Source organism: Equus quagga, chromosome 1, assembly GCF_021613505.1.
Source record: "Equus quagga isolate Etosha38 chromosome 1, UCLA_HA_Equagga_1.0, whole genome shotgun sequence".
Taxonomy (NCBI): domain Eukaryota; kingdom Metazoa; phylum Chordata; class Mammalia; order Perissodactyla; family Equidae; genus Equus; species Equus quagga.
The window spans coordinates 131,892,249-131,913,711 of NC_060267.1; the positions used below are offsets into that span (position 1 = coordinate 131,892,249).

General features: G+C 40.3%; 1 protein-coding gene and 1 non-coding gene across 4 annotated transcripts in view; one reads left to right on the plus strand and one right to left on the minus strand.

The window, feature by feature from the left end:
- Positions 1–21,463, minus strand: part of CACNA2D3 (calcium voltage-gated channel auxiliary subunit alpha2delta 3) — an 827,558-nt gene that overhangs the window by 34,034 nt on the left and 772,061 nt on the right. For all 3 annotated transcript variants that reach the window (XM_046679102.1, XM_046679095.1, XM_046679111.1), the window contains 4 exons: positions 18,916–18,991; positions 16,253–16,305; positions 14,127–14,182; positions 4,453–4,564 (listed from right to left, as the gene is read on the minus strand). In XM_046679102.1, the coding sequence (XP_046535058.1) occupies positions 4,453–4,564; positions 14,127–14,182; positions 16,253–16,305; positions 18,916–18,991 (297 nt within the window). The remainder of the gene's footprint in view (positions 1–4,452; positions 4,565–14,126; positions 14,183–16,252; positions 16,306–18,915; positions 18,992–21,463) is intronic.
- Positions 14,965–15,038, plus strand: TRNAI-AAU (transfer RNA isoleucine (anticodon AAU)). The gene has a single exon. It is a non-coding gene; the product is annotated as a tRNA-Ile (tRNA).

Consider the following 21,463-nt stretch of genomic DNA (forward strand, 5'->3'; position numbering starts at 1 on the left):
AGTGAAATATGTTTAAAAGGGGTAACCACTAAAAAAAGGAGTGATGGGCCAGCCGTGTGGCATAGTGGTTAAATTTGGCACACTCCGTTTCAGTGGCCTGGGTTCATGGGTTCGGACCCCAGGCACAGACCCACACTGCTTGTCAGCCATGCTGTGGCAGTGACCCACATACAAAATAGAAAAAGACTGGCCCAGATTAGAGCTAATCTCCCTCAAGCAAAAAAAGAGGAAGATTGGCAACAGATGTTACCAATCTTCCTCAGCAAAAAAAAAAAAAAAAATATATATATATATATATAAGAAAGGAATAGAGAAAACTCAATAATCCAATAGAAGGCACACACACACACACACACACACAAAAAAAAACAAAGAAAGCAAGCAAAGAAAAAGCTTGGGGAATTAGAAAGCATATAAAATGACAACAGAAATAAATCCAAACTTATTGGTAAGCAGAATAAATTTTAAAAGATTAAATCCACCAATAATAGAGGTAATGAAAATTTCAAATTCACTTCTATTCTATTTATAGGTCAAAGTCCTAACAAAAAATGACAAAAAAGAGTTGAAAATGGAGGGAAGGGGGGAAATATCCCTAAAAATATTACCAAAAGAATAACTACTATATTTATGGCATTAGCAAACAAGGTAGATATTAAAACATAAAGCACTTTCATGTAAAGAGGGTTATTGCCCAGTGATGAAAGGAATAACATGTTAGGAAGCTATACCCATCATGAACAGAGCTGTCCGTGGTAATATAGCTTCAAAATATAGAGAGAAAAATGAATCGAATGACATGAAGTAGCTGAAAAATCCCTAAGCCTGGTAAGAGATTAACTGATATCTAAAATAGACCAAAAAATAAAATAAAATAAGGGAAGTTTGAAACACAATTAACACACTTGAGCCAATAGATATATTAATATATTAAAATATATTAATCCTCTACCCAGCTATTAGAGAATGAAACTTCCTTCAAAAACACATGGACAAGTACTAGAATACAAAGCAAGACTCCACACAGACTAAAACATACATGCTATACAGACCATAATGTCATTTAATTAGACATCAATAATAAAAAAAAGATAGCCTCAAAACTCATATATTAGGAAATCTTAAAATGCTGTTTAAATATTTACAGATCAAAAAAATTGGGAAATTTGAAAACTGTCAGGGCTGGCCCGGTGGCGCAGCAGTTAAGTTCACATGTGCTGCTTCTCAGTGGCCCGGTGTTCGCCAGTTCAGATCCCGGGTGCGGACACGGCACCGCTTGGCAAAAGCCATGCTGTGGTAGGCATCCACATATAAAGTAGAGGAAGATGGGCATGGATGTTAGCTCAGGGCCAGTCTTTCTCAGAAAAAAGAGGAGGATTGGCAGTAGTTAGCTCAGGGCTAATCTTCCTCAAACAAACAAACAAAGAAAAAAAAGAAAATTGTTAGAGTTGAATAATAATGAAAGCCCTACATATTTTAAAAAAATTATGGAGATAAACTGGAAGGCAGAAAGAAATTATATATATCTCACTCTAACATATATGAATGAAGTTGAAAAAGCTAAGCATCAAACACAGAATGTTAGAAAATAAAAAATAGAGTAAACACCAACACCATAGAAGAAAGGTAATAATACAGATAGGAGCAAAATAAATGAAATAGCATATCAAAGAAACAATAGAGAGAGACAGACAAACTAAATAACGGTTCTTTGGAAAGAAAAACAAAAAAACATCTCTTCGGGTATAGAGAGAGAGGGAGGGAGAGACGGAAGGGGGACACATGGGAGGGTGGGAGGGAGAGAGTTAGAGATGGAGGGAGGGGAAAGAGAGGAGGAGGGAGAGGGAGATCGATTTAAAAAGGGGCAAAGTCACAAATATGATAGCATTTTTAATCAAAAGAGAACACTATTAACACAGGCACGCAATAAACTTGAAAAGCAAGATGAAATAGGCAATGCTCTAAGAAATATAATCACCAAAATTATTTCAAAAAGATACGGAAATTCCAAAGAGATCTCTAACCACTGAAGAAACTAATTCAGCAGTTGAAAATTTACTTACACACACAAACAAATAAATAAACAAAAGCCCGTCAGTCACTGGTAGTTTTATGGGTAAGCTTTACCAAACCTACAAGAAACAGATAATTTAATCTGATACAAAATGTTAATGATATTACAGAAAGAAGGAAAACCCTCCAAGTAATTTTGTGACAATAAAATGACCTTAATAGCAAAGCCAAATGACAGTACAAGAAAGGACGAGTACAGCCCACCCTCCTTTCTGAGCAGAGATGCAAATGTTCACAATGCAAGACGAGCAAATGAATCTAGTAATACGATTTTTGTTTTTTGTTTTTTGTAATCATGACAACCAAAGTCTATCCTGGCAAAGCAAATACATTTTCACATTAGACAGCCCATCTACTCTTAAAGATATTTATAGTATATTGATACAATTCAGGATTTGAAATTTTTAAAAATTATATCAATGTACCTCAAGTTAACAAATTAAAATTATTTTCATAATAGATGTAAAAAATTTTGTTGATAAAATTCAACATCCATTCAAGTTTCAAACACTAACAACAGCAGCAAAAAACACTCTTGAAAGGTTTTCTTTAACTTAATAAATAGTTAACTACCAAAAACTTACAGCAATTTAGAAAATGGATAATAGTTATGGTTTCACTACATTGTGAATGTACTTAATGCCCTTGAATTGTACACTTAAAAATAGTTATAATGGTAAATTTTATATTATTTATATTTTACTACAATTTTAAAAATTCTATAGCAAACATACTTAACATGAAGTTATTAGAAGCAATCCCTTTAAATTAGGAACAAGACACAATTGTCTTCTCTCACTGCTTCTATTCAACAATGTGTCAGAAGTCCAGTGCAATAAAACAATAATTGAGTATGGAGATTGGAAAGAAAAATTTTCACAAATGATGTTACTGTGTATGAAGAGAATCCAGACACAAAACTATTAAATCTAGAAGAGCAGTTAGCAAGTGGATACAAGACATTTAATACACAAAAATCAGTGATGTTCTCATACACTCAAAATTACCAATTAGCAAATGCAGTTTTAAATATATGCCCTTTCTGATAGCAGGAAAAACTATAAGCTGTCTAGGTATAAATCTGACATAAAATTATAAAACTATATTGAAAGGCATGTAAATAAAGAGATATACTTAGTTTGTAAGTGGGAAGTTCCAATATCATAAAAGATAGCAATTATCTTCAAATTAATATATAACTTGCAGCAATTTTAATCAAAACCATAGAATAATTCATGGCAATTAATAAGCTGATTCCAAAATTAACATGAAAGAGTAAAGAGGCAAGAATAGCCAAGAAGATTTAGAAAGAAAATAAGGAAAGAATGTCTGTTCTCTTAAATATCAACTCATTGTATGCAGTTATAATAATTAAAGAGATATCATGTTGACATAGGTATTGGCAAACCACAAAACCTGGAAACAGATCTGCATATAGATGGGAACTCATAAATTGGAAAATGAAGACTATTTGATAAAAAGTGCTGGTTAACGGGCCAACTACATGGAAAAGGACCAAATTAGACCCTATCTCTGCCACTCACAAAAGTAGATTCCAGTGGGATTAAAGTCCTAAATGTGAAAGGCAACATTTTAAAGTATTGAGAATGAAAATATATGAGAATATAATTATGACATTAGGGCAGAGACTAGTTTCTTAAACAAGGTACAAAATACACAAATCAAAGAAGAAAATAGGAATAAATTAGACTATATTAAAATAAAAGCAAAGGGAAATGTCTATGCATCTAAAGACATGCACAAAAAGTGAAGGGACAGACAAAGGAATAGGAAGACATACACAAAGCTTAGCACTGCAAAGAAACCATACCTGAGACATAGAAAGAACACCCCAATCAGTAAGAATAGATTCACCACCCAACAGAGAACTGCCAACAGGAATGAAGAGGCCAGAAACCCCACCCAAATAACCAATAAAACCAGTAAAAGAGACCCAACCTCATTAGTAATCAGGGAAACTCATATTAAGCCACCACGAAATTATTTCCAATATGTCAGATTTCAGTGAATCCTGAAGGCTTAGAGCCTTCGATAAAGACACCTAAGGACTTTGCTCAAACCCGTAGCTGAAATTGCCAACTGTCAATTGGGAAAACACCCGTTAGGGCTTATTCCGACTGTCCAAAAACTGGACTGAAAATCGCCTATGTTCTAGGATGTATTTTCATGCATTTTGAACACTTCCCAAACTCTAAATGATCTAAGAAAGCCAAGTGGTGTTTCTTCCAAGATGATGGAAATACTTCCTCACACAAGAGGGCAGCCATGTTTCCATCTCTCCATGTGATTGCGTGCACGCCAGTCACTAGCGCATCTGGGAAAGTTCTATCCTGAGCAGAGAGGGGAGGGGACACTTACTTGGAGCAGTCTTCACAAGCAATGTTCCCTGAGGTTTCCTTGATGGTGCGCTCAGAGACAAACGCTGGATATTCAGTATCACAAGGCTCCAAGGTCTGCTTCAATTTCTGGGCTGTAGGGATAAGGAAAAAAAAAACGATAAAGAACACAAGGCACAGGCTTTATTGTGACTGGCAGCTCACAGTAACTCAGAACGCAGTTCCGCTCCTGCTGCCCTGTGATTTTTCTAGGCACAGCATAATGCATTATTTTCTAATTAGTCAAGTGATTTCATCTGCCAAGCAACTCTATAAGCTATAATTCCTCCAGCAGTTGTGTTGGCTTGATCAACTATCATTTATGCATCACAAGAATTCTACTTTCTGGGATAACGTCAGCCACCAGGTCTCTGACCTCAGACTTACTTGAACATAGCAACAACACATATGTGTATCTGAATAAATGTAGAAAATATAAGTTACACCATATTATTTAGGGTGAGACAAAGGTCATGATACAATTACATGGTTTTATTACAGAAACAAAATTGAAATATGGAATAGTAAAATATGTAATGTCTTTGAACCACAGCCATGAACCTAATCCTACTATTATGAAGTTCCTTGTCCAGTAATACAGCACTAAATAACCTGGTACGTGGATGAGTCCAGAGGAGGCACTTGGTAAGGGCCTGGTGGTTGATTAAATAATTGAAACAAGTTATATCCAGTGAGCAAGTTCTAAAACCTCTCTAAGCCTCAATTTTTTAAATTTGTAAAAGGGAGATGATATAGTTCTATCAGAAGTTGATGTGAGAAGTAAATGAAACAATATATGTTGAATACTTAGTACAGTACCTGCAACACAAGCAGTACTAAGTAAATGTCAATTAATAACAATAATAGCAAAAACAACAACAACAAAAACAATGCTAGCATTCTAATGAAGCCATTATGACATTAAAATGATGATCATGACAATGATGACAGATACTATAGCATTGTGGTTAAGGGTGAAGTCAGAGAAGCTTGGGTTACGAATCCCTGCTCCATTGCTTCTAGCTAATCCTCAGTATTCTCATCTGTAAAATGGAGATGCTAGTAGTACACATGTCTTCAGAGGTCTGCTCATTAACATTTTCCCAGTAGAACGCTTGTAGGTTTCCAATGCCCAAACTTCGTACAAAGTTTTTGGCTGATGTTTATACAGAAATACAAATATACATTTTTAAGTATATATTTTTATATATAATATATAATTTACATTTTCAACTCCAAAACTCAATAGGATTTTGAGAAAATGATGTTTGGACAAAGTCTCAAGTTATATTCCAAATACAACCGGTGGGAGGTCTGAGCCATGGGTCGATGTTTTGTGGACCATCACCCAAGAGGCTGCTGGCATTAAGGGAGCCATCACAGGGCGATTGAATACAAAACATCTGTTTGGTAACAACCAGATAATTGTTAGATGATCAAGAAGCCATGTTCTAAGCATTTATATCCTAACGTGATTGCTTTTAATATATAGCCTTTTTACTGAGCTTTAATTTGAGGAAATTGATTGAGGGTTTGGGGTTGAAGCATACTGCATTGTAATTTTTCTTATTTAAAACAAAAAGGAAGTGGATTCAATCAGCTTTTTTAATGCATAATATGATTTCCAGGAACTGGTCACTGACATTAAGGGGAGACGCCCATTCTAACTCACAGGGTTGTTCTGAGGAATAAATGGACTAAAGCATCTACAGCTCTTAACGGAGTGACACCTATGCACACTTTCACACATGTGTGCACACACACACAGCCTTCATGAAACGCTAGTTGTTAAAGAGTGTTATATCTACATGTCAGGAGTTGGGCTAATTGCGTAGTAGCCCAGAGCACAAACACTGGGAGTTGTGAATTCTGCCATTGCTGTGTGACATCAGGTGAGCTTTTAACCTTCTACACCTTAGTGTCCTCAAATGCAAAATGAGAATAACAGTACGAACCTCACACGGTTGTTTGAGGACAAAATGAGTTAATACATGGGAAGTGGCTGGTATATTATGAGTGCTATTTAAGTGTAGGTGCACACTGCTACCATGACTTCTTCTACCCATGTTATTTCATTGAATCCTCAACTGTTGGCCTTTTGAGCCATTGCTTTTTGGCTGCCACCCTGACTCCTGACTCCTCCTGGTCCAGTGCTGATCGCTGTCATGCTCCCAAAGGGCCAGGTCCCAGACACTGTCTGTCCCCTGTGCCCTGCAGTGCTAGCTCATAGGAAGTGTCATTACATGCTTGCTGAAAAAACCAATACTTCTCCTGAATGGCACATTTCAGGAAAATAAAACAGACAAAGGAAATGTGAGAATCTCAGTCCCTAATGACAAATTGCCTGGCTTCAGGTGGAAGGTTGGTTTTAGGTGGCCCAGGCCCAATGGTAACAACACAGAGAGGGCTTGGTAGGAATTGGGTGGGAACACCATTCCTTTCCCAGCTCTTTTTCAATGACCCTGTTTTTGTCGGGAGGAAGTCTTTGTTTAATCCTAGGAAATTTTGACTATCCTTCTTTCATTTTCATTTTTCTTTCATTTGTTCTTCTCTACTTAAACCTCAGGAGGCCAAATACAAAGCTCAGAGTATCTGGCTACCATTTGGTGACACTGCTTCCCTGGCTCCTGTTGTCACAATTGATTACTCTGTGCAGCAAGCGATGTGGACCTTCAAGGTGAGAAGCTTCCTCTTAACATTTACTTATTTAAATGCCAAAGAGCGAGTCAGTCAAAAAGAAATAAAGATTAAGTAAATAAAAGCACAGATCATAAGTGCATATAGCACAAACATGCAGATGGCACATAATAATGTAACGATGGTAGCAGCTAAATTTATTAAGAAATTACTGTGTGCCAGATGCTGTTCTGCTTTACATGTATTAATTTAACAGTAAAACATGACAAAATGAAAAAAGAAACTATGAGGGAGGAACAGTTGTTATCTCTGTGTTGAGGGTTAGCGAATGGAGGAGAGGACTGAGTAAACTGCCCCATCACCCAGTAAGTATGTGGCAGAGCCAAAATTTGAACTTGGGCTGCCTGGCTCCAGCACATATATATTTAACTGCTCTGTGAGGTTTGGCCAATGAAGGAAAGGAAGAAAGGTCTTTGGGGGCAGGCTGAAAGAGGCTGCACACGTGACTTAATAAGCCCAACAATTGCACCATCTCTAATTCTAATTGTCTGGGCCCAGACGCAATGGAATGAGTCCAGTTCTCTCAATGGCGAGACTCATTTGACTCTGATCCTTTCTGGAGATGAAATTCTTGCTCCTTTGACAATCGTAGGGCACCCATTTGATGTGGTGATAACCCGTTGAGTCTATTTGCAGCACAGCTATAGATTGGCTGAAAGTTGCTTGATGCGCTTTTGGGAAACACAGAATTTATCATATAAAGCCATGGCCACATTTAATCTAAAATAACATGGTTTATTATGAAAACCTTTCTTTGTCTGGAGCGCTATGGAAAACACCACATATATTTGCTAGTCATTACTGTTTATGGAATTTCAAACCAATAACTAAGGCTGCCAGCGATCTAATGGGTACTGTTTTAACTCCTAGGCATTTAAAACTCACTATCTTACAAGGGTGTAGGTACACAAGGATCATGGAGCTCAGCTAGACTGATTTTTTTCCAGAAGGGAAAACTGAGGTTCAGAAAGCAGACATAGCCTGCCTTGAGTCCCACAGAAAGTGACTCGCCACGATCATCATTTATGTTAACAGCAAAACCTCCACCACCTTCGCAGCCAATCCTCACTAAGCACTTCCTTTATACCAAACACCATGCTAGGCCCTTTGCGTGGACGGAATCCTTACCACCACGCAGTGAGTGAGGCCCTGCTGCTCTCCTACTTTACATGTGAAGAAACTAAAGCTCAGAGAAATGAAGATCTTTCCCAAAGTCACACTGTTATTATAAGTGATAGAACCCAGATACACCCAGGAGGGTGTCACATCCTGTCGCCTACACTCTTTGCCATTACACTGCTCTGCCTCCCACCCCACTTATGCTGGATGCCTCAAGCTGAAGCCACCATGACCTATCACTCACTCACAATGAAGCACCCAATGGAGCATCCACACAATTGAATTTCTTTAATTTTCCCTTAGCAACAAATGTCCCTGATGAGAATAACTGACTTGAGTTCACAGTAATTATGTGCAGACAATTGGGAATGAATAGAGTTGCCATCTGAAAAGCTTTCCTCTTCTTTTGTCTCTGTGAATGCACCCCCATTCATAACTGGGTGCCAGCAAGCTCCATTCTCTTTGTGCAACTTCGCCAAAATGATACCTTTGTGATAATCAAGCAGAAATGGGCTTCCACAGTCCCCTTCATCAAGGAAATGAAGCAGATAAACAGTGTAATTATGGATTCCATTTTTAGCTAAACAAAGACGTATGTCTCAGCTCAGGGTCTTTATCTAGTAAGGGAATGGTAAATTTAGAACGAAGAAACCTTGCAAGTCAATATCATTATGGTGGTTGAAAGTTTTCTCTCCTTACACTGGATCTAAGATTTACATTTACATTTAACAAAGATATCCAGATGATAGCAGCCCCATGAGTGAGTTCATTCACTCCCATTTGATTCAGTTTCTTCAACTATAAAGTGGAAAAAGTCATAGCGCTGTCCAGCAGAGGGCTGTAGGCCTGAATGAGACAATTCATATGCAGAACCAACTCAACCCGAGGCTCAAAGAAGGGCAGCTGCATCCCTCACCATTCTCTAGCTGAGGCGGCAGGTTTGGGTTTAGGTCTGAGCCCAATATCTATTAGCTGTCTGATTTAGGTGCCTCAGAGAGGTTTAGTGACAAATTCTAGCAGTCCCTACCTCTTAGGCATGTTGAAGGGATCTGAAGCACTGTGAAATGGAAAAGCACTATATATTGCCACACCACGTGTTGACAATATAATTATTTGACAAGTTCTTTGCACGGTCTGTGTGAAGAAGGTCTCCAAGTGTGGAGATGACTTGGAATTATCTATTAGAGTAAAAGCTTCCTAAGACAGAAAACAAGAGAGCTGAAGCATCGCATTATTCCTCTTAGGTAACATTTTGTCCACTGTTGTTCCAGGTGGGGAGGGGGAAGCAGGAGAGGGGACGTGGAGTTTCAGAATGGGAAGCTTCACCAGTTTCTGTAACCATCAGGAGTGCAAAGTCCATATTCTCCTCCCTTATTCATCTCTCCTACCCTACACCCCTCAGTCTACACCAGAGTTTCTCAATAGTGGCACTATTGACATTTTGAGTCAGATAATTCTTTGTTCGGAGGGGCCGTCCTCTTGTGTGTTGTAAGGTGCTTAGCCGCATCCCTAACTTCTACCCACCGGATGCCAGGAGCACTCTCCCACCCCAAGTTGTGACCACCAAAAATGTCTCAAGACATTGTAGTGACCCCTGGCAGGCAAAATTCCCCCCTGGTTGCAAAACACTGGTTTAAGTAAAGATCCCAGTGACTGGCACTCAACAAAACCCTAACAACTAAGTGTCAAATGTGAAGGACCGGAACAAGAGTGTGGGCAGATACCTGTGGCAGCAGGCCATGGGGAAGGGCAGCAGGCCAAGGCGACAATGGGGGAGGAGGGAATGGAGATGGACATGAAGGAGTAGGCATCCTCACGCTCACCACTGAAGCCCCTCAGCCAGAGGTGGGTAGACACACGGCCGTGAAGAGGAATGCCAAAAAGTAAACCCTGAAGATGACCAGCCTGCTGCCCTCGGCACTGAGCACACTCAAGAAAGAGCCAGACGTATCAGCCAAAAAAACCCACCACCACTCAAAAGGTGAGCACTGCCCTTCCTCCCCCGCACCGCCCCCTCCGCCCCCCCCGGCCTGTGAGTGGAGCCTCTGCTCTGTGCCATGTCTCGCACATGGGCTTTGCACACACTGTTTAATTCATTTCTCACAATCACATTATGTCTGTTGTTATCTCCATTGACAAACAAGGAATCCAAAGACCAGTGAGACCAAGTGACATGCCCAGAGCCTCACAGCCAGCAAGCAGCACAGGAAGGAGGCATGGCTCCAAAGCCAGGGTGCTCAATATTCCAGACAAAGCAGTCTCTCGAGGCTCCCAGAGCTCAAAGCCTGACTGGGAAGGAGCAGCGATTCGTCCCCAGGACTGGTGCTGCAGAAACAGCAGCCATTTCACTGACTTCCAATCCATTCTCTTGGCCGCTATTGACCTTTATTCTTTTTCTCTCTTTTAATCTCATTTATCTTCTTCACCTCTAATAGTAAAATGTGGAAAAGCTGGTCAAAGAAAAGAAAATAGAAAAAGGTGACAAACACCCATTTAGTAGGTTCCTTCTCATCTCTCTTTTTCAAATTACGTGCAATTTTAAACAAAAGCAGGTTCACGCTCTAGGTAAAATTTTCCCTTGCGGACAGGATAGTCTTCTCTCCTAATTCATATTTTGGTCTCTGCTTACTGATTCCCCATTGGCCATTACTGATTATTGACCCTAGTTAATTCCTCAGCCTCCTTTGCCCCACCACTGGATTTTTTTGGTGGGTATATACAGTTTTATATATTGTTTTTCTTGCTATATTACTTAACTTTATGAGAATTTTGTACCTTGTTAAAAAGTTTTCAGATTCCAAAGAAGGCATACAGATGGCCAACAGGTACATGAAAATATGCTCAACATCACTAATCATTGGAGAAATGTAAATCAAAATCACAATGAGATATTACCTCACACCTGTTAGGATGGCTATTATCAAAAAGACAAGAAATAACAAGTGCTGGTGAGGATGTGGAGAATTGGAAACCCTTGTGCACTGTTGGTAGAAATGTAAATTGGTGCAGCCACTATGGAAAACAATGTGGAGGCTCCTCAAAAAATTAAAAAGAGAACTACCATGATCCAACATTTCCACTTCTGGATATACATCCGGAGAAAAAGAAAACACTAACGCAAAAAGATATCTGCTTCCCCATGTTCATGGCAGCATTACATATAACAGCCAAGACATGGAAGCATCCTGAGTGTCCATCGACACATGAACAGATAAAGAAAATGTGGTATGTGTGTATATATATATACACACAAACACACAATGGCATATTATTGAGCCTTATGAAAGAAGAAAGTCTCACTCTTTGTGACAACATGGGTGGACCTTGAGGGTCTTATGCTAAGTGAAATAAATCAGATAGAGTAAGACAAATATCATATGATCTCACTTATATGTAGAATCTAAAAAAACCCAAAATACAAAAAACACGAACTCCGGGCCGGCCCAGTGGCACAGTGATTAAGTTCACACATTCCGATTCTGCAGCCCAGGGTTTGCCAGTTCGGATCCCGGGTGCGGATGTGGCACTGCTTGGCACGCCATGCTGTGGCAGGCGTCCCACATATAAAGTAGAGGAAGATGGGCATGGATATTAGCTCAGGGCCAGTGTTCCTCAGGAAAAAAAGAGGAAGATTGACAGCAGATGTTAGCTCAGGGCTAATCTTCCTCAAAAAACCTCCACAAACTCATAGATACAAAGAACAGATTTGTGGTTGCCAGACGTGGGGGTGAAGGGTAGGCAAAATGGGTGAAGGAGGTCAAAAGGTAGAAACTTCTAGTTACAAAAGAAGTCATAAGATGTAATGTATAGCATGGTGACTATAGTTAATGACAGTGTATTGTATATTTGAAAGTTGCTGAGAGAGCAGATCATAAAAGTTCTCATCACAAGAAAAAAATTTATAACTATGTATGATGATGAATATTAAATAGACTTACCATGGAGATCATTTCACAATATATACAAATATTGAAACATTACATTGTATACCTGAAATTAATATAATGTTATATATCAGCTGTATCTCATTTTAAAAAAGTTTTCAAAAACAGAATCTTGTTAAAATGTCTCCCATGCCTTTCTGTGGATGGGCTATAATTTATATTTAAATGCTCCTATTGTTCATCATTTAAGAGTTATCAGCATTTGCAATCATAAAATCCGTGGTGATGATTATCCTGTCATAGAATCCTTTGTTCCTGTCTCAGTTTTTTTCCCTTAGGCTACATTTTTAGAAGTGGGATTATGGGCACTCACTGTCATTCAAAACTGGTACAAACCTAGCAGGAAGGGGCAAGGATTGAGCCCACAGCCTAAGGACAGCGTGTATGTGGATGAAACAGAGCATTCGGGTCCTGTTCCACTGGGCTGTCAGCTTCCCAGGATAGAGCCAACTCTGAACACAAGGATCAGAGGCCACTCCATGCAGGCACACGCATGCATAGACTCTCTGCAGATGTTGCTCCAATTTATACTCTAACAAGAAACGAGTGAGTTCCAGAATTTAAGCAAAATGGACCAATTTTTGAGTTACAAAGCTATGACAACAGCGACCCTTATAGCCATCCCCGCCAAAAGAAAGATTTGTGAGGGTATTTAGTAAGCAAAAATGGACCATCTACAATGTATTAATCACCAGTCAGGTGCTTAAGGGATAACGATGGTTAAGACGCAGCACCTGCCATCAAGAAATTCTAGTTTACTCTGAAACAAAGAAAGGGAGGCAATAAGAGTGCAGAAGAGCTGGAGGAATGTGTGAGCTGACCCGGACAGAGGCAAGAAGGAAATGGTGCTAATTCTTCCTGAGACAATTGAGGGAATCCAGCCCCTGGGGGAATGCTGATACATTACTAATCTACCTCTTTTCAAATGATGGATAGTTTAAAAAATAATAATAATAATAGCAGCAGTCTGCTAGTCCTTGGTATCCCAGTTAAACTAAATGGACACGAATGAAAGCATGACAGGAATAAAGAGCAGAGAGCATCTGAGAAACAAGTGACTGAACAGACGGGGCAGACAGCTGGAAGCGACTCTCATTAAAGAGCTTTGGTTCTGTAGGGCATGGGGACTCGACTGTTCATCATTGTCATGGCCAACAATGTCATCACCACTATTGTGAATTAATTACAGCTGCCATTTTTTGAGGACTTCCTATATTCCAGTCACTGTGTTCAGCATACAACATGATTTATCTCATCATTAAATACACACATGCAGACACACACAAATGATAGAAGATTAATATTATTTATTATTTTCCCCATTTCGCTTACTATGGGGAAACGGAGCCTGGAAAAGATCAGCTAACTTGTCAAAGGCCAAACCTCGGAGCCAGGACCCAAACCCATACTGACCTAACTCCACAACTCATGCCTCTAAGCATTTCTACTAATTACTGCTCAAATCATTAACTGCTTTTGAGGAGGGAAAGTAATATTATAGGATTTATATTTTATGAGGGTAATTATACAACAAAACATCAGAGTGGTTATCCATTCATTCAGCCTGAGAAAGGTAACGTGTCTGTCTCCCTTAGATTTTTAGCACTGCCCAGGAGCTTTGTGAAGAATTCACCTGTGCAATGTATGACCTCAAAGCCTTAATTAAGGAAACAGGTCAAAGTGTACATTGAACACGGGCTGAATGAAGCCTGTGGAACTTTTGTCAGACGGAACAGCGCTGCAGTTAGTTAGCACAAAGGGTGCCTTTTGCTGACAGAGATGAAAAATCATCACTTCGTCCCAGGTAGTTTTATGTGAGCACGTCCTTGATGAAAAGTACCAGTGAACCCAGGATTTATCGCTCTGAGCCAGGAAACAGAAACCAGTTGCTGCTTACCTTTAGCTGTTATATCTGAGTGCCACCAACTGCAGAGGTTAAATTCCACCAGGAACCTAAACAGGTGATGGAAAAGCCCAATGTTACTAGGTCATCCACACCCTGAACAGAACAGCGACTTTTTTTTTTTTTTTTGAGGAAGATTAGCCCTGAGCTAACTGCTGCCAATCCTCCTCTTTTCGCTGAGGAAGACTGGCCCTGAGCTAACATCCATGCCCATCTTCCTCTACTTTATATGTGGGATGCCTACCACAGCATAGTGTGCCAAACGGTGCCATGTCCGCACCCAGGATCGGAACCGACGAACCCTGGGCGGCAAAAGTGGTACATGTGCACTTAACTGCTGCGCCACCGGGCCAGCCCCAGAACAGCGACATTCTGTGTTGTTGAGCATTGCTCACCTCACTTGAAAGAATGACATCACAATCTGGAGATAGTAACATGGTTGGTTCAGTTACCACTGAATTTTCACTGGGCTTTATCTTACTTGTGAAAGGCTATTTTATCACCAATGCCAGCCACACTCTGAAATCAGGTTTACCTAGTATCAAGGACTCTTTTAAGAAATACCCTGCTTTACAGGAAGAAATAGTTTTCTAGTTATAGTCTGAGTCCATAGTAAAAAGTCAACTGCTAAAGGGCTTCCTCTGCCTAGGGTCAGAAATACAAATAGGATATTCTCTACCTAGACTATGATTGGCAGTAACAAAAGCAGCATTCAAATTTTATACTGTAACACAAACTTGTTCAGCTGTGTGTGTGTAAAGGCAGATGGAACAAACTTCCCTTTATGAAATTATGCCACAATGCAACTTCATAAAAATCCAAATTTTCTAGTGGCCGGTTAGCTTAGTTGGTTGGAGCATGGTGCTAATAACGCAAAGGTCGCGGGTTCGATCCCCGTATAGGCCACGGGTGATAATAATCTATGGGGCCAGCCCGTGGCGCAGCGGTTAAGTTCGCACGTTCCGCTTCTCAGTGGCCTGGGGTTCGCTGGTTTGGATCCCAGGTGCGGACATGGCACCACTTGGCAAGCCATGCTGTGGTAGGCATCCCACATATAAAGTGGAGGAAGATGGGCACGGATGGTAGCTCAGGGCCAGGCTTCCTCAGCAAAAAGAGGAGGACTGGCAGTAGTTAGCTCAGGGCTAATCTTCCTCAAAAAAAAAAAAAAAATCAAATGTCTCAACGAATGCAAAAGCAATATAAACCATCCTCCAAATGAATGGAAATAGATCAAAATTCAGTCATTTCCTTTTCAGGCTCGTGGCTACTATGTCTAGCAGCTCACTCTCAATCCGAATCCCACTATTATCTGATACTGTCTTTTCCGTCTCATATATATGTAAAACTTACTTCCCACTTCAAATTATAATATTAAGTTAATAGATTATATTGAAGCAATAAAGAAGACAAAGTCTGTTCACCAAATGGCAAGAAATCTGCCTTAAACCCACAGAACTGGAGCCTTAATGGGGAAAATAAGAATGAGAGAGCTTGGTGCAGCTTGAACGATCTGGTTTCCACGCTTGTCCATGGAATTCCTCCCTTTTGTGTGACACACTGTTTCTTGTGTCCAATATTTTGTCTGGAAGTCAAGCCTTTCATCTTTGTGTCATTTCAAGTTTGACCTAAGTCACAGATCCATCCAGCACCCTCCAAACAGGACCATAATTTGACAGGATAAACAATGAAATCACACCTGAGAAAACCCCCCAGCCCCTGGCCCACTCCTGTACAGTGCCCCGCTTCTTGCACAAGCTGAGACATCCGAAGCAACACAGTGGACAGCCCTGGTAATTTGTTCTTTTGACCACAGCCCACCCAGGCTGCATTAAAAACAGCCTGACATCTATGTTAAATTTAACAGTAACCACAATAAATAAATTTGGTTTGTGTATTGCAAGCTGTTAGTCTGCGAAACAATGACATAAGGGCATAAGCAGTGACCATGAATAACTTAATAAAAGATCATTTTTGGTCTCAATGTTCAATATTTCAAGATGTTCAATGAGTATTATGAATCTAATGGTTACTGAAAGCATGAAACACAGTCTCCCAATCCACTTTATAATTCAAAAAGAAAAGCAATAAAACTTTTTAAAAATGCAGCAAATTGTACTTACAAGACAAGTTCTGTCATTATCCATTTTACTGCAGCAAGGAAGGCATTATAAGGCTGAAGAGAAGAATTCAGTTCATTAAAAACAATGTATCACATATAAAATTGGTAGTTTAACTCAAGGCTTTACATAAAGACAATGTTATTCTTCTAGAGAGATTGATATCATGTTAAAAAACAGTGAAGCTCTAGCTAAAAGAAGAAAATGGTTGGATACTGGATCCCAAAACTAACATTTAAAACTTTGAACTCCCCTGTAGTGTGATGTGATTTACAAGGAAAATAAACATGATCTAATATGGGGTTATCTCTGGGAGGAAAAAGGAAGTTCAGCAAACGATGCTTAAACCTTTACCCTCCAGGGGCTAATATTTTGCAGCCTAATGCTGAGGGGCTCGAATCATATAACTAATTTCAAATGGTAATTCACAGGGCTGCCTGTTGCAAAGGTGATTCCCTGTTCCCCATCACTGTATGTCATTCACTGAAAGAAGCAAATATTGCATATACTTGATTTTAATGCTGCCCATGAATTATGTAGGATTTAAGCTGTCTTTTCTCACACTTACATATTTGGACTTGAAAAAATGATAACCATATAAACATGTGATTTTTTTCCTTGCAGAAAATCCCCTTCACTCCATAAAAGAAGGCATTGACAGCCTAATCTTTATTTCAGAATATTTTAATTAAAAAAAGCAGTTGGATTGTTTACTCTGTGATATTTCCTATGTGGATAATTCAATTTCCTGAATTCTGGAAAAAACCAAGTCTCCCCCTCAGTCGATTCTTTGTACCCAGGTATGCCAGATATGTGAGTGGTGGGTGGACCTGAGAGACAGGCAATGACATTGGCAAAGCCCGGGCCCCAGATGGCAGCTCTAGAAAAATCTCAGAACCTTTTGTGGTTGCATTTAGGTATCAGAGAATTCAAACGCCAAATCCTCGTTTATGAAGGGATGGCTGCTTAATCCTGCCTGTGACCATTTTGATGATAAGGACTAGAACTAGGAATGGGGAGATTATCTAGATTTAAACAAAACAAGAGCCAATTTAAATACCCTTAACCATTCTTGAAACTTCCCTATTTCCAGCCAGCCAGTAAATGAACAGAACAACAACAAAAATCCACTGGGGTTACTCCCAGCCCACCCAGAGTTCAGACTGCCTCTCTCTCTGATTTGACTAAGTGTGTCAACATCATTACCCGAATCACAGGGCCCGCAAGATTAGGGTCAGATAAGGATGTGAACGATTAACTATTTACTAAAAGCAAATGCAAACTTGCAGTCCTGTGGTTTTGCCATTCCATTTCTTATGGCTTGAAAAATAATCATCTTTCTTTAAAAAAGACCGGGAGGGTCAGACCACAGGACCGTTCTGAGTCTTTGTACCTGCTGGGATGGGTAGTGATATTTCAGTGGTCCTTGGTAGTGTGGCTCTGAGGGAGGAGAGAATGAATAAAGGGATTAAAGAGGCTTTGGAAGTGGGGCAGGGCGGGCACAGGGGCAGCTCACCCTGAGGCCAGGGGAAAGGGCACTCAAGCATTCCAGCCAGACACTGGTTTGATGTATGGGTGAACAAAGGGATTATGTAAATACGGATTACAACTTTAAATGCATATTATCATTCAGAAGGGTAAAGCCATTGAGCTTTTAAGCCTAATAATGAAAACATATCTTGGGAACATTTTAAGCCTGGAAATAGCATGCTAAGGTTAGGAAGTCGGCTTTGGAAAGATGTGTTGATTGTCACTAAAAAGCTGTATTTTTCAAAATGTCCAACTCTTAGTTCCAGTTGCATCTCAGAAATTTCCCAGCTCCAAATCATTTCTTGTTCCCTCAGTGTAGGAGAACCATGTTAAATATTTGGTTTTTAAATAATCCCCTTGAAAGATCTTACATCTGCAAATGAGAGGTGTATATTTATATTTTAAAGCCAAAATGGCTCTCAAATTTTGTGTTTCAAACCAAATTTTAGGTTTAATTTTTAGAATTTAAAAAATGATAACATGTAAGGGTGATATTTATACACGTGCTGGACTATATTGAAGTATCTATATCTATTTTTTCTGTGTTTTCAAGTTATTGATGGCCAAACTTACATTGCTTGCACACTGTAAATTATATCTTTTAACTGGGAGTAAATTAAAACAGTTAATTTCTGGCGGTCTGAAAGCCAGTTTCTAGTGATACGATAGCTATGTTGACTGATCCTCAACTGGGACATCATCATGTATGGAACCAGCTCCAGGGACATGACATTGAAACTCAGCAGCAGCGTGTTTAGCTTAGAGAATCTGATCGAAATGTGAATTTGTTCATAGGCTAACAGCTCTGCTACCAAACAGAAGGAAGACCTCTGTTGACAAAACCAAATTCTCTTTTATATGAGAATGAGAGAATCAACAAAACTTCTCCCCTTTTCTATCCACCAAAAGGGTTAATCCAACAAAGACTTTAGACCTGTTTGTCATTCATGTAATCACTGGATTTGGGTTGAATCAGAAGCGGTTTTTCTTAACCAGTAAAAGCAGGAAATACTTTTAAAAGTTCATGGTTTTGAAACAGATAAACCTGATTATTCCGAAGAAAAAGATACACTCACACACAGAGATAGACAGACAGAAATGTGCAGCTGTTTCCCGGGTGATTGCACTGTACTTACATCCAGCAGACCATGGGCACCATCGCTGCTCTCCTTGTTGGCCCTGCACATGGCTTGATAGTCATAAAGGGTAATCCTATAGGAAAGAATGGAAAGCAACTTCACTAACTGGGAAAACATGAGAACCAAATGAGGCTGTGGATCAGCAAGGTGAACGGTCACTAACATCGATTGTAGCAGTGACAGACACAGATAAATGCAGCCTAAGAAGGATGACAAAGAACATGGCAAAGTCCAGGACTGGAGACACAGTCATGTCACTTAGACAGGAACTTGAAGAACAAGGGGAATAAAGGTATCGGACTAGGGAGGGGAGGAGGAAAAGCCCCCCAACTTGACAAAACAGTCATTTTTGGTTTGAACAGGGGTGATTTGTATGGACCAGGATACTCCAAAGGGAATATGCTGTTCTGAACCCGATTCTGGGCTCTGGATGGAATCCACTTGGGCCAGGTCTCCAAGGTCAAGGAGAGCTGGGAAGGGCCACTTTGGGTAAGAAACAACAGGATCCTTTGTCTCCCTCAAGCACTGAGAAACAGGCCTGGACTAAGATAAGACCAGCACTTTGACAATTTGTTGGAAACCAGCTGGCTCCCTGGTCATAAGCCCCTCGCCTGACTCCTACAACCATAAAAGTGAATATATTCTTCCTTTTGAAACCAGCACAGTTTGCAAAACAAGAAAATGGACATTTTTTTCTCCATTGCTGATAAAAGTATAGCTCTTGTTCCAGTTATGACCTTCACTCCGTTGCAAAGATGTTTTACTTTATAATTGTTCCAGATATTTTAATTTCCCATCACGGACTTTACAAAGTAAAGGAGAATGACACTTTCTGGTACTAAGTTAACAACTTTTAGATGGAGCGAACATCTTTTTTTTTTAAATAAAGATTGGCACCTGTGCTAAGATCTGTTGCCAATCTTTTTTTTTCTTCTTCTTCTTCTCCCCAAAGCACCCCATGGTACACAGTTGTATACTTTAGTTGTGGGTCCTTCTAGTTGTAGCATGTGGGATGCTCCCTGAAGGTGACGTGATGAGCAGTGCCTTGTCGGTGCCCAGGATCCAAACTGGTGAAACCCTGGGCCACTGAAGCGGAGCACACCAACTTAACCACTTGGCCACGGGGCCGACCTCTGGCACGAACATCTTATCCCAAAGGAGACACACATTCCTTCCTTCCCTCTAGCTCCTCTTCCCACTATTCCTGGCACCCCAAAGGAGAGAGACTTAAGTCCAGCCTGAGTTACATAACAGCTGCCAAGTGATATGTTAACACTGCAATACATGAACTTCTAAATGACTGGAGAGAATTCTTTCCACAGAAATCCCTTTTTAGAATGATACAGTGCTTAATATGGAGCATATTTAATGCTGTGCTGAGATTGAACCTAAATAAAAGTAACAGGCAGCAGGACTGCTGTTGGATCTGTTTCACACCTACCACTAACACCTAGCACAGCACCCAGCACGTAAGCATTCAGTTTTAAAAGGGTGAATGCATGAATGACTGCCTGATTGCATGAATTTTGAGTAGATGATGACACAGCTGAGACTGAAGAAGTCAACTGCAAGATGTGATGTGAAGGCCTCCTCCTCCTCTAGACAATAAGTTAGAGGCATCACACACATGGATTAAACAAAGAGCCACCAATGGGTACCAAGTAGAAAACTGCCCACATTTGACCAAATCGACACGGAAACCAGCTCCTTACTACCTCCACATAGGCATCCTTGGGCAGCAAAGCCTAAGAGGACACTAGTGGTCACACAATTTCCTAGCAAGTTCCCAAAGCCTCTTCCTCATTAGAACATTTCTTCTAGTCTTGTTCCCTGTCCTCCGGCTTTTTTTCCCTACAGCAGATTCAAACAGAATGTGTGCTTACTGAGACAGAAGGGAAGCCCATGAACCAGCCAAGCATCTGGCTCAGGAAAGTCCCTGAACAAACTGCACACAGAAATGCTCACCATCGACACAGCCCTGACACTAACCCAGCCGTGAAGCAACTGCAGACCACGTGGACAACTCTAATTGGTCCCTCACTGGCCCACCATGCCACAGTCTGCGTCCTCATCCTGGGGATTTCTGCAAGTGCCCCTGGAAGGGCTTTCTAGGATTTGGCAAGAATTATCATCTGTTTCACCCTTTTCCTATTGCCCAACTCTGTCTCCACAGTTGGAACTTGGGCGGGAACAGAGTGAGAGGAACGCGCATGTGTTTGGAGCCTTGTAGACATGGATGCAGGATGGCCTTGGTTTTCCAGGTTGGCTCTGCCAGTTACCCAGGGTATAATCTTGAGCAGTTGCTTACCGTCTTCTGAGGCTTCATTTTCTCACTTATAAAGTAACTCGCAGAGATGGTCTAAGATTTAAATAATCAGGCATGTGGAAGGATACGAAAATATACTATGTAGTGAGCTAGCCTTGTTATGATCCTCACAACAGAAGGCCTAATTTTGTTCTGTGTTGGATTGTGGGTTCTTAAAGCTACATTATTCCCAAAGGTCCAAGTGACTGGCAGTTTGACCTAATGGTTAAAACGCCAGCT